Below are 13,202 nucleotides of genomic sequence, written 5' to 3'. Positions count from 1 at the left end.
TCACGACGCATCGCTCGTTGGGCAGCTACGCCCTCTAAAACCACATAGGAGGACACACAGAAGGCGAAGAATCGTAGACGGAATCGACCGCTTGTGCCTCGGCGTGGTGACCAAGTCCGCAATCCTGCTTCCGCAAAAGGCGGTTCATCTAGTCTCGTACCGCGACGATAGAGCCAGCATCATCCATCGCACCATCAACTATGGCCTCGTCGTATCAGCAGCCGACTGGTCCGTCAGGCTCGGCGGCGGCCCCGGGCCAGCCGGTGGATGACGCCGACATCGTGCAGGAGATGTATAGACTGCTCGGCAACCTCACGCGAAGCTTTGTCCCCGCCACGCGCAAGAAGCGCGACGAAACCAAGGAGGAGCGACGAGCACGCAAGGAGCTCAAGGATGCGCTAGACGATATGAGCTACGACATCATTGAGCTCAAGGCCGAAGCATCCTCGTCGGCGCGTCGGCTGGACCAGAGCATGGTGATCGACTCCTTGCGGCGCAAGATCACCCGTCTGTCTGCGGATGGAGGCTACGAGTCTGCCAATCGCTTCTCCAACATCCTTGCGCGGCTCTCGGATCCAACAGCATCGAATCAACTCCGGAATCTTCGCGGCATGCTCGAGATGATGGATGCACTTGCGTTCACATCGTCGGATGCGGGCGCTTCGGCGACGCCCGCATCGCGCGCGGCTTCTCGCGCTGTCTCGTCCAACGGCAACCGGCGTGAATCAGAGCTCAAGGCTACTCCTTACACGATTGCAGACACGCCCGCCACCAGCGCGCCCGCCACGGAGCGCGCCGATGCAATGCACAGACGCGCCCAGCCAGCACCGGTCGACAGCCGACTCACCTCCACCGAGTCCCGACCCACGGCCGCCAAGATCCGCGGAGAAGCATCCGCCCAACCTACTAGCGACGCGCGCTCCGCCAACGTGGGCTCGCAGACAAGAAAGGATCAGCTCATCACCATGTCTGATCTGACGCGAGATAGCGGGCATCCGCTCTCGAAAGCACAGCTCGTGTCCAACCTGCGGCAGCACATAGGTCGCAAGCAGATCCCCGAAAACGAGCTGCTGCACGATGTCATCTTTCTGATGCAGGGCATCAATGGCCGTCATGTCCGCTTCCAGGAAGAGTTTCAGTACGAGTCGGCGGCTAATAGTGGCGCTGCAGAGGCTGCGGGTCCTACCAAGGTGGTGCGTGTCGTGTTCAACGAGGGCGATGCAGGTTACATCAATGCGCCGACCAAGCGGATCCTCCATCGCCTGGCCGAGCTGGGTCAACTGTACAAGAGGGTGGCCGGCTTCTCCCAGGAGAGGAGCACGATGCCAGCATCGGGCCTGATCATGCAGAGTCTCTGCCATTTCATCTCGAACGAGCTCACAGGGTTCTATCGGCTGGTGGCCAGCCTCGAAGCGCAAATGGGACCAAAGGGCGACGGTGGCGCGGATAGCCAGACTGGGCCCCAGCAGTCAGGTGGCAAAGGCCACGACGGAGACGCGCAGAACACACCGACGACGTACGTTACACTCAAGCGGCTATCGCTGTGGACGGAGGAGATGACGCTGCGGTTCCGGCTGATGAGCACCATCATCGAGAGCTGCCAGGATGCGCATGGAGGCTCGCTCGTGTCGCTGATCCATTCCTACACCTTTAACGGCGATCCGTTCATCCGACGCTTCACGTCGAGTCTGCTGGACGAGGTGTCGAAGCCGTTCTTCCACTCGCTGTCGCTGTGGATCTACGAGGGCGAGCTGCAGGATCCGTTCCGCGAGTTCTTTGTGGAGCTCAATGACGATCCGCGCGCGGCTGGGCAGAGTCGATCAAACGCTGGTGCGGCCGAGGGCGACCTGCCGAGTTTCAGCGACCTCGAGGGCGATGCGGCGTCGCTGTGGCAGAATAAGTTTCTGTTTCGCAGCGAGATGCTACCGAGCTTCTTGCAGGAATCGTTCGGTCGCAAAATCTTCTCGACGGGCAAGAGTCTCAACTTTATCCGCCAGAGCTGCGGCGACGGCGACTGGGTGGCGACGAGGCATACAGTTTCGGGCGCAGCGACGGTGCTGCGGTATACGGACCTGCCCGGGCTGGAGAGCACGATCGAAAGAGCCTTCACGTCGGCAAGCAAGCGATTGCTGGACATCTTCCTGGACCGATTCCGGCTGCTGGAGCATCTGCGGGCACTCAAGGACTACCTCATGCTGGCGCGGGGTGATTTTGTAGATCTGTTGATGGCGTCGCTAGGACCGAGCCTGAGCCGGCCTGCCAACTCGCTGTTCCGGCACAATCTGACCGCGTCGCTCGAGACGGCGATCCGGGGGTCGAACGCGCAGTACGACGACGCCGAGATTCTGCGGCGGCTGGACGCGCGCATCTTGGAGTTTAGCACGGGCGACACGGGGTGGGAGACGTTTACGCTCGAGTACAAGCTGGACTCGCCGGTGAATACGGTGCTGGACAGCCAGGCGATGGTGGGGTATCAGACGATCTTTACACATCTGTGGAAGATCAAGCGGGTGGAGCTGGCGCTCAACACGAGCTGGCTGCGCCTGCACGAGACGGGAACGACGCTGTGTCGGATCAAGCGCGGTACGGTTGGAGGTGCGGTGTCGGATCTGCGGCGCGAGTCGCAGCGGACGATGCTGATGCTGTCGGAGATGGTGCACTTTATCCGACAGATGCAAGGATTTGCGCAGCTCGAGGTGATCGAGTACTCGTGGAACGACCTGCTGCACTTTTTCTCGCGGCGGCAGGGCGATCTGGACGAGCTGATCTCGAGCCACCGTGCGTATCTGAATGCGCTGATCGGCAAGGTGCTGCTGCGCGGCGGCAAGCGCGGATCGCAAGACTATCTGGCGGGCGAGCTGCGCGCGCAGTTTGACTGCATTCTGAGCTTCACTGTGGCGGCGGACGACCTGGCGCATCTGAGCACGCGCGAGGTGGCGCGCGTCGAGATGGAACAGGGCACGGCGCGACCGACGACGGAGCGTGGTGCGCGGTCGCGTCCGTTGGCTGCGGTGGGAGCGGCGGGCGCAGGTTCAACGCTAGCGGCTGTTGATCCGGCCGAGGTGGGTCGGATCGCCAAGCGGCTGAGCGAGGCATCGACGGCGTTCCACGAGAGGATGGTGCTGATCGTGGGTGCGCTGGAGAAGCACGCCAACCTGACGGTGCGTGACTTGGCGGTGAGACTCAACTTTAACGGGCGCTACGAGGTGACGGCGCATCGATCGGGCACTCACGCCGCCACCACTGCTCCACGCAAGAAGGAGGCAGCTGCGCCTTCGGCTGTGGCTGCTTCGTGACCAGCTCGACGTCCTTTAGAAGTAATACCCAGACATGAGTTTCATCACTGCAATGCGTGACGAGGAAGATGAGGGCAATACCATCTCGGGCAAGCGGGGCAGCGCAGAATGGAGAAGCTGTGAAATCCAACAGAGTCGCGTAAGGCGTTGAAAAAGGTGTGGACGCCCGTGTCTCAGCCCAAGGGCAAGCGCGTGTCTGAGATGCAGCTCGCTGTGGCCTGGCTGAGATGAGCGTGTCTTGCTTGGCTTTGGAGGCGGTGGAGTAAGCTGGTTTTCCTAGCCTAGGCTCAGAGGGTGAAGAGCTTTCGCAGCTTGCCAACGGAAAGCGCCCCGAGCGCCGCCATCTGCAAGCTATGCGTGTGCTCCGAGGCAAATCTGAGATTCGTTTGGCCACGCCTGCCGCGCTCGTGTGTGCTCTACAGAGTATGCTGGCTGGCTGGTCTGATTTCGCATAGAAATGAAATTGATTGAGAAAAGACGCGCGCGCGCGTGTGTGCTTGCGACCGCTGCTGTTTTGCATCTTCCCAGCTGGAGACCGGCGAGCGGGGCTGCACCCGGCTCGCTTGCAGCTCAAAGGGAAGGAAGGCGCGAGAGGCGGCTGCACGCGTGTATGTAGCTCGCGCCCACTCCCAACGCTGTCGGTGCCTGCCCGCTGCTCTCCGCCGCGCTAAAAGTTAACTTACGCCCAAAGATTCGGAGGACCCGTGCCGCTCGCTTCGCGCTCTGCTGCCCTGCCGCCGCTGCTGCCACGCATGTCTGCCTGGCTGCCTGCCTGCCTGCCTGCAGCCAAAGAGAGTGCCTTGCTGCTGCTTGCTGCTGCTCGCTGCTGCTGCTGCCACTTTGCGCTGGCGCCACTGCTGCTGTCACTCTCAATCCAACGGATCGCCCAGGCGCGCCTGCGTCTGCATCTCCCGACCCAACGCCGTCCCTTTCTTTGCTTCAATTCAGCGCCCACTGCGATCGGCATCCTACCCTTCCTCCATCCCATACCCGGTCATTTCGACACCTTTTGCCCGTCCACATCGCCCGTCGTCGACGCGTCGGCCATCGCTGCCCTACTATCCTCATCCGTCACACTTGAAGCAGCATACGGGCCAGCTCTGCATCGTGAACACACGCGAGGCTTCGACTCGACTGCCCTCACCAGCTGCTCCAGCTGCTCCAACTCCACCCGGACCACCGCGTCGTCCACACTGCGCACTCCTTCATGGCGTCACTGCAACAGTCGCCGCCTGCTGCTCCAATGTCCAACATGGCAGAGGCCAGCGGCAGCGGCCGCGACCGAAGCGGCATGATGAACAAGAGGCTCACCGCTGCTAGCCTTAGCAATCGCAACACCAACCGCTACTCGGTCACCGCGCTCTACTCCATGGCTGCAGAGCAGGACGTCGAAGTCGAGGACGACCTTGCCCGCGCACAGAAGCGCCTGCGCGAGCTCAAGGGCCGCATCTCGGCCCAGTCCAAGAAGAACTTTGTCCTCGAACGCGACGTCCGCTACCTCGACAGCCGCATCGCCCTCCTCATCGCAAATCGCATGGCCCTCGACGAACAGTCCGAAGTCGCATCCACCCTCGAAGAGACCGACTCCTCCGCCGTCGCAACCGCCCTCGACGACCGCAAGATGCAGCAGTACGGCAACCTCTTCTTCCTCCTCCAGTCCGAACCCAGACACATCGCCGCCCTCTGCCGTCTCGTCAGCTTGGCAGAGATCGACACCCTCCTCCAGACCGTCATGTTCACCCTCTACGGAAACCAGTACGAGAGCCGCGAAGAGCATCTCCTCCTCACCATGTTCCAGTCCGTCCTCTCCGCACAGTTCGAGACCGCCACCGAATTCGGATCGCTCCTCCGCGCAAACACGCCCGTATCCCGCATGATGACCACCTACACCCGTCGCGGTCCAGGTCAGTCCTACCTCAAGAGCGTCCTCGCAGAGCGCATCAACAGCCTCATCGAACACAAGGACCTCAACCTCGAGGTCAACCCTTTGAAGGTGTACGAGCAGATGATCAACCAGATCGAGGAGGACACCGGCAGCTTGCCACCCAACCTTCCGCGCGGCGTGCCCGCCGAAGTGGCCGCAGAGAACGCCGACGTGCAGGCCATCATCGCGCCCAGGCTCACCATGCTCATGGAGATCGCAAACAGCTTCCTCTTGACCATCATCAACTCCATCGACGAGGTGCCCTACGGTATCCGCTGGATCTGCAAGCAGATTCGCAGCCTCACCAAGCGCAAGTACCCCGACGCCACCGAGTTCGCCATCTGCTCCCTCATCGGCGGCTTCTTCTTCCTCCGCTTCATCAACCCGGCCATCGTCACGCCACAGGCCTACATGCTCGTCGACGGCCCGCCCGCCAAGCATCCGCGCCGCACATTGACGCTCATCGCAAAGATGCTCCAGAACCTCGCAAACAAGCCCTCGTACGCAAAGGAGCAGTACATGATGTCGCTCAACCCCTTTGTCGAGAACAACAAGACGCGCATGAACGCCTTCCTCAACGCACTCTGCGACGTCGGCGACTTTTACGAGACGCTCGAGATGGACCAGTACATGGCGCTCTCCAAGAAGGACCTCCAGATCCAGATCACCCTCAACGAGCTCTACAACACCCACTCGCTCGTCGCACAGCACCTCGAGATCCTCGCCCCCAACGACAAGCACCACCTCCGCATCCTCATCGACGAACTCGGCGCCTCGCCCGGTCAGGTGCCGCGCAAGGAGAACCGCACGCTCGACCTGCCCCTCTTCTCGCGCTGGGAGACGCCCATCCAAGACCTCACCACCGCCTTCATGTCCGAGAACAACGTGACGCAGAACGACATCCTCTACATGGAGACCAAGTCGATCTTTGTGCAGCTGCTGCGTTCCATCCCCACGCTCGCCGAGAAGCGGCCCATCAACCTGCCGCAGATCGCCGAGCGCGCCGCCACCACCAAAGACGCCACGCTCGTCCGCAAGGGCATCAAGGTCAAGGAGATGCTGCGCGAGCTCGAGGAGCTCAAGGTGGTGGATCGCCGCGACGGCTACAGCCTCATGACCGACGAGGTGGCCACCGAGCTCACCCACCTCGGCAACATGCGCGAAAAGGTGATGCAGGAGATGCGCAGCCTCGAGGCCGTGTACAAGACCATCTGCGAGCACAACAACTACATGCGCAGCCAGCTCGACACCTACAAGAGCTACCTGCAGAACGTGCGCATGACGAGCGGCAGCGCCAAGGACAAGAGCGCCGGCGGCGTCGGCGTCATCTCGGTGGGCGGCAAGGAGAAGAAGGCGCCCAAGACCCAGGCGTTGGGGCCCTACCGCTTCACGCACGCACAGATGGAGAAGGACGGCATCATCGTCGAGAGCAACGTGCCTGAAAACCGCCGCGCCAACATCTTTTTCAACATCACCTCGCCCTCGCCCGGCACGTTCATCATTGCGCTCCACTACAAGGGCCGCGAGAAGGCGATCCTCGAGATGGACCTCAAGCTCGACGACCTGCTCGAAAAGCAGAAGGACGACGTCCAGCTGCTCGACCTCGAGTACGTGCAGCTCAACGTGTCCAAGATCCTGCAGCTGCTCAACAAGACGTTCACCAAGCGTCGCTGATGCAACGCTGCCGTGTCATGCGTCTTGGTTCCGTTGTTGCTCGTCCGATATACCCGCTTCTCTAACGGCCCAGTTTGGTGGTGTTTCGCCTCTCAGTCCAAGCGCAGGGGCTTGACTTTGATTTGTAATCTTCCGCTTTGTTTCGGTTTCCCCCTTCCATTCCTTCTCGCTCGGTTCAAAAACTTGTTTTTCTATGATCTCGGATCTGGCTGCCTTGGGCGATGATGTGAGCGCTTCGTCTGGATGACGTGCATGAATCATTCCAGAGCGGTAGAGGTGGAGCTAGTGTACATGTGGGGCAGGTCAGGTCTCAGGCTTGATCGAGGGAGGTGGGGAAGACTCTGGATCTTGCGAGCGTGCCGATTCTGCATCTGGCTTGTTGCCCTCCGACTGTGGGTCTTTGGCGTCTTCAACGTCCGCCAGCTTTGGCCCGCCTGGGTTGTTTGTCGACTGAATGGCAGCAGCGATGCGCTGCTTTGCGATTCGGAGCTCGGCATTGACGCGCTCGAGCTGTTTGCGCAGCTCCAATCCCGTCGTCACGGCGCCAATCAGATTCTCCCACTTTTCGACGTTCTTGGCCGTGGGGAAGATGAGTCGTGGTCCCACGGCGGGCGTGCCTTCGGCGAGCGTCTGCGTGGTCTTGAGCACCAAGTTGGGACGAGGAGCAAGCATACGCGTCGAGCGCATGTACGCTCCGTGACTCGACGTTGGGTTGGACGGATTGGTCGTGACGGCAGGCAGTGTCGATGCTGTGCCCACAAGATGCGCATAGGGCGGACGGGTGGAAGCCGAAGCAGGCGCAGTCGGTGCGGTTCCCAGCGCACTCGCAAGCGCATCCGGCACCGCAGCCGAAGCGTTGGACGGGTACCGAACGATGCACTGCATCTCGTCAAACTGCGCCTGTCGCAACTCGGCCCTCTGCTTGGACGTCAAGCTCGCCGACGGGCGTGCGGCGGGTGTCGCCGTGGTGGATGTAGCATCTTCCGCTCCCGGGGTGCTGTCGTCGTGTTGAAGCTTACGTTTCTTGGAGCTGCCTGCCCGACCCTTTGCATGGTCGTCATCAGCAGCAAGCAGGCTGGCGATGCCCGACCCTGCTGCAGCGACGGCGTGCGGACTGGAGCTCGGCAGACTCTCCCATCCGCCGAGCAGACGCAGCAGCTCTTCGCGCTCCGAGGCGTATTTGGCCTCGTTCTGTTCGATGCGCCGAATCTCGACGTAGAGCGCCTCTTCCTCGGCGAGCTGCTCGGGCGTGCGGGTGTAGAGGCGTGCGACGGCCTTTTTGCGCTCGATCTCGCGCTGCTTGTCGAATGCATACGTGCTGAGAAGCACCTGGCGCGTCTCGACATCGTCGGTCGAGATGCGCGAGCGGATCAAGCGCCTGCACACCGCGTAGTAGCGCGCCTTGAGGTCCTCCATGCTGCGCTCCTTGACCGCCTGGAACAGCGCGCCTGTCGACCCGGACACGAAGGATGGTTGCGCAGACGCCCAGTCGTACCGATCGTGGATGACGACAAAGCGCAGATCGTACGCCGCACACAGCTCCATGAGGTAGTCGGTCTCCTCTTTGGTCCAGTCGTCGTCGCGCAGGTGCTGGATGTACTCGTCGTTCGAGTAGCTGTACACGCCCGAGTCTGTATTGAACTCGGCAAATGCGTATCTGGATTCCACCTCGGGCTCGGCTGGTGTCGCATCGGCGCCCGAGGCGGCGGGCGCAGGTGCCCAGTGGTGCAGCACAAGCCCGTGGTTGACCTCGGGCGTCTCGTGGTCGATGTGCGTGTCTTGGCGCGCGGCGTTGAGGAACGGTGTCCAGCGCCACTGGCGCACCTTTTCCTTGCGCCGCTTGAACTTGGGCTTGAACAGAGATCCTGCTCCTGCGCCGTGCTTACCGTCGCTGCCCAAACCTTGAGCCATGGCGAGCGTGGGCGCGTTGTCGCCGAGCAGCGCGAAAAGCTCGCGCGTCATGCCGTCGTACTTTGGCTTTTGCCGCGACGATGATGTGGTGGATGGATGCGGGTTGGCATGCGAGCCGGATGGTTTGCGGTTGCGCGAAGACGAGCCGGAGGGTTGCGACGAGGACGACGGCCGCGCTCCGGAGCGCTCCGGCAGCGAGAGGATGTCTCGCACATCGTTCGAAGTCATCCTGTCCCCAAGTATTGCGCCACTGGTAGTGGCTTTGAGTGGTTGTGATGCAGAGGGTTGATGGCGCGGATGGCTTGCGAAGAATGATGCAGGTGAGGCGCGCAGATGGGATGAGGGGAGCGGCACACCCTGAGACTGCCCAACTGCTTTCGGCCGAGTCGCAAATGGTACTTTGAGCGATCTCACACATCTGAAAAAAGCGAGGTGGAGGCGAAGCTGCGAAGGCCGAGCCAAAGCAACGCTGCACTGCTCGGCCAGGGTCCAAAGCGGCGTGCAGCTTGGTTCGTCTCCTTCGACCTCGCCGCATCGTGCTCAGGCCTCCCTCCTCACTGCGCCACAAGGCGTTTGCCGGTGCTTCAAAAAGGGCCTCTCGCTATCCTTCGCTGCAATCACTCTCATTTCGGCTTGGCAAGTGTTGCATCTGTTTCCCCCAAAACACTCGCAACATCTTCGATGGAAGCCTGTGCGACGGCTGTCTCGGTAGCCAGCCATGTCGCTCATCGTGGATCCCGACCATCTCATACACTCCCTGCGGCTTGCTTATCTCAAGCGTATCGACGATCACTATGGTCCGAGGATCATCACGTTTCCCTCGGTCACCAATACTAATCGCCCGACCACCAGCACAGCCGCTAGCCACGGTGACGCGCCCACCGCATCAGTATCGACATCATCGTCCAACACATCGTTCTTTGCATCCTCGTCCACAGCAGCACAGAGAGATGATGCAAGTGGCAGAAATGGCGCGCTGTACTCGCACTATAATCCGTTCAGTGCAGATGCCTATGTTGCGGTCGCCGGCCTCACAGATGCCTCGCGCCACCCAGAGCTCGAGACCGTTTACTCGCCCGTGCCCACCGTAGGCGGGGCAGGTCCCTTTGGCGGATTCAACCACCGCCGAGGAAGCGCACACAAGCAGTCCGGCGACTACAAAGCCAACGACGATGGTCTCGACAAGAAGCAACCCTCCACAGGCCTCTCCTACACGCAGACCATCTACGGGCCAGGACGCAGCGGCGCTCTTGGCATGCGCGTCAACGGACGCAGGGCCAGCAAGCGCGTCAGCATCAGCGGCGCAAGCGCCAAGGCAACCGAGATAGCAGAGAAGGATGCGGCCTCAACGGAATACGACAGCGCGGAAGCTTTTGCCGGCGCCGAAGCCAAGCAAAGCGATGCTGGAGCTCGCCAACCACAACCACTCGACTCGTCCGAGGCAGCAGATCGCTCACTTGGACCAGCCTCGGTCGCCGCCGGCGAAGCGCAGGGTACGGTGATGGGCAAGCGCGTCAACTTTGCCGACCCGCCTCCCGTGCATTCACGAAGCTCTCTTGACGTAGACCGTTCGTCGGAAGGCCGATCCGTGTCTCCACATCCTGCCACCTCGACTGCTGGGCGCAGCGACTCAGTGTATGCGGAGAGCTCCACCGAGTCCAATACGGCGCTCTCCAGCCTGGGCTCGGCAGGCTCGCTCCAGGACGGCAGCCTGGGCCTCACCACCATCAACGCGGCCATCACCGGCGGACTGCACTCGCCGCACTCTTCGGCGAGCCAGAGCATGGATCCGACGTTGACGGCACGCTCATCGCCCGTGCTCTCGCGTCCAGCTGTGCCGCCACTCGGCAACGCACCCGGGCTACCCGCACCGCCCAAGATGATCATCTCCGCCACGGGCGATAGCGACGACAACAGCGATGCCGACACGCCTGCGCACATTCTCGGCCCGTCCAAGGGCCGCCAGCACCGTCGACCGAGCCACTCCATCAGCACACGCCATGCAGCACAGTCGGACTACTTCTCTTCCATCCGCGTGAGCCGCAGCCAGCTCGAAAGCCGGCACGCCAGTCGGCCCAAAGCGTCGATGCTCAGCTCGATGCTGCAGAAGCAGGACTCGAGCCCGGAGAATCCGTTTGCGGCGCTCTATGCGGGCATCGCCGGACGCTCTGCCACGGCGCCGAGCATGACAGTGGAGATCTACTTTCCATGGGCAGAGGGCGGGCAGCCACCATCGGCGAACCCGCCATCGAGCGGCGCAGTGTCGGTGCACGCCAAGACCAAGTGCATGAAGCTCAACATCCGCAAGGACGCGACGATGGAAGAGGTCATCGGCTATGGGCTGTACTGCTTTGTCGAGGAGCGGTGGAAGCCCGAGCTCGATCCGCCCGGCTCGTCGCGGCCCGAGAGCGAGCGCGAGGCGAGGCTCACCACCATCGGTTGGACGCTCATGATCGTCGAAGACGGCGAGGTGGACGACGACTTCCCGGCCATCGACCAGAGTCTGTTGCTGGGCAAGTTTGGCGGCGACGAGTTTGCGATTTGCGAGGCAACGCCGAATCAGATCAAGCAGCACCGTGATGCCTATGCGGGCATTGCAAGAAGGACGCTGGTTCGGCCACCGGCGCCCAACAAGACGGCGGTCAAGGGAGCAGCGGGTGGCGAGTCGGTCGCGGTCGGCTCGGGGATGGATGCAACTCACAGCATGCTCGCTGGAGGAGCCAAGAGCGGGGCGACGGCCATCTCGGCAAATCCAGCGCTGGCATCGCGGCTGGGCGTGCCCGGTGTGGGCGCCCAGGTGCCTGCGGGCTCGGTGATGAACGTGCAAGGAACGCCGATCTTTGCGTCGGGCGCGCTGTCGCGCAGTGCGCTGGGATCCTCGTCCCAGTCGATCTTCCTGCGCGTGCTGGTGACGCCGAATCCAGAGGTGCGGTACAAGACGACGTTGCAGGTGCCGTCGGACATGTACCTTGCGGACGTGCTCGAGATGATCTGTCGCAAGCGCCATCTGTCGAATGTAGACGACTGGGCGCTGATCGTACCGGACAAGAGCATCGTTGTGCCGCTCGATCGGACCGTCGAGTCGCTGCAGGGGAATCACGACCTGGCGCTGGTGCGACGCTCGAGCTTGGGTGCGCTCGGGGGTGCGGGTGCGCTCAGCAGCTCATCTACGAATCCGAACGCCTCCATCTTCAAACGGTACTCGGCCAACTCGGACGCGAGCGCGTTGGGAGGTCAGCCCAAGTACACCAAGGCGCTCGACATTGCGGCGGCCTACAAGAGCTATACGGTGTATCGCAGGTCGCCGATGTTTGGCGGGCGGCACAACGAGCGCAGCCTCACGCTGGACGGCGACTGGCTGCACATTATGCCTACAGACATGAAGACGTTTGGCAAGGCGGCGTCATTCCACGTGTCGAGCGTGGTGGCGTGCAAGCTGTCGAGCAAGCTGGCCAACGCATTCAAGCTGGTCGTCTGGCGAGAGTCGCCGCGCGATACCAAGCGCTACGACTTTGAGGCCGACTCGACGCGCATCGCGGCCGAAATCGTGCGCGAAATCAACCTTCTCCGCAGCCAGAACACGTAAAATCCCGGCGGGGTTTTTTTTCCCACACCTTTACCCCTGTCTCGGAATGAATTTTGTTTTATTTTCCGCCCGCCTCGCCTGGCCTGGCCCCAACAGTGTGCGACCTTATTCGCTGCCTCTGTCGCAAGTCCGGGAGGGAAGGCGACAAGGCATTGTGAGGTGAGTGTGCCAAACTAGAAGCAGATGAAAGGGCCGAGAGATTGTGGGAAGCCACCTGGCAGGCGATTCTTTTTGGGATGCAGGCCGAGGCGAAACGTTGGCAGCGTGCATACAGGCTGCACGCCCACGCTAGCGAGGCTGCTACTCGTGTCCGGCTGCGCGTGTTAGCGGAGCGCGCCAGCCCAAGCGAGCGGGCTATTCGAGTAGCCTTGTCGCAAGCGTCCCCGATGCCCTCGAGTGTGTGCCACAGTATGATGGGCTGCAGCTGCTCGCTTGGCGCTCAACGGCAAGAATAGGAAGGAAGCGCAAGTTGTGCCGCTGCAAGCGCATTCATGGACCACCGTGCAGATGGACTCGAAGGGAAGCAGGCCTGCAAGCATGCAGCGCGTACCGCCGTGAGCCGCCTCCGTTTTCAGTCACTGCAGCGACGGTCTGTCGAAAGCGACGTGCACTAGCGAATGCATCCCGTCGGCGAAAGCGACAGTTGGCTGAAAACTTTTTCTTTCGAACGCACTCGAGCTGGAGCTCAAGCACGCCTCGTCTAGCCTATGCCTGGCCATCGACTCGACGGGACCTCCGATGCAGTGTTCCCACCAGCCTGGACAACGCGAACAAAGGAAGCAGCCCTCTTCAGGCGGCTCGAGTCGGGCAT

At 61.8% G+C, this 13,202-nt stretch overlaps 4 protein-coding genes across 4 annotated transcripts; 3 read left to right on the top strand and 1 right to left on the bottom strand.

Moving 5' to 3' along the window:
• Nucleotides 1-200: 200 nt before the first annotated feature.
• Nucleotides 201-3,296, top strand: PAN0_002d1044 (gamma-tubulin complex DGRIP91/SPC98 component; the record flags this gene model as incomplete). The annotated part of the gene is made up of 1 exon (XM_014803211.1): nucleotides 201-3,296. One exon carries the CDS (start codon nucleotides 201-203, stop codon nucleotides 3,294-3,296), a length of 3,096 nt encoding a protein of 1,031 aa, XP_014658697.1.
• A 1,207-nt stretch (nucleotides 3,297-4,503) lies between these two features.
• Nucleotides 4,504-6,894, top strand: PAN0_002d1043 (rho GTPase activation protein; the record flags this gene model as incomplete). The annotated part of the gene is made up of 1 exon (XM_014803210.1): nucleotides 4,504-6,894. The coding sequence occupies one exon, from the start codon at nucleotides 4,504-4,506 to the stop codon at nucleotides 6,892-6,894; it is 2,391 nt and encodes a 796-aa protein (XP_014658696.1).
• Nucleotides 6,895-7,197: 303 nt separating this feature from the next.
• Nucleotides 7,198-9,033, bottom strand: PAN0_002c1042 (swr1-complex protein 4; the record flags this gene model as incomplete). The annotated part of the gene is made up of 1 exon (XM_014803209.1): nucleotides 7,198-9,033. One exon carries the CDS (start codon nucleotides 9,031-9,033, stop codon nucleotides 7,198-7,200), a length of 1,836 nt encoding a protein of 611 aa, XP_014658695.1.
• Nucleotides 9,034-9,523: 490 nt separating this feature from the next.
• Nucleotides 9,524-12,391, top strand: PAN0_002d1041 (uncharacterized protein; the record flags this gene model as incomplete). The annotated part of the gene is made up of 1 exon (XM_014803208.1): nucleotides 9,524-12,391. One exon carries the CDS (start codon nucleotides 9,524-9,526, stop codon nucleotides 12,389-12,391), a length of 2,868 nt encoding a protein of 955 aa, XP_014658694.1.
• Between the last annotated feature and the right edge of the window lie 811 nt (nucleotides 12,392-13,202).

The sequence above is a fragment of the Moesziomyces antarcticus genome, assembly GCF_000747765.1.
Source record: "Moesziomyces antarcticus DNA, scaffold: scaffold_v10002, strain JCM 10317, whole genome shotgun sequence".
NCBI classification, from domain to species: Eukaryota; Fungi; Basidiomycota; class Ustilaginomycetes; order Ustilaginales; family Ustilaginaceae; genus Moesziomyces; species Moesziomyces antarcticus.
The sequence above is the reverse complement of the archived record's forward strand: the minus strand, read 5'-3'. Positions and strand labels throughout refer to the sequence as shown.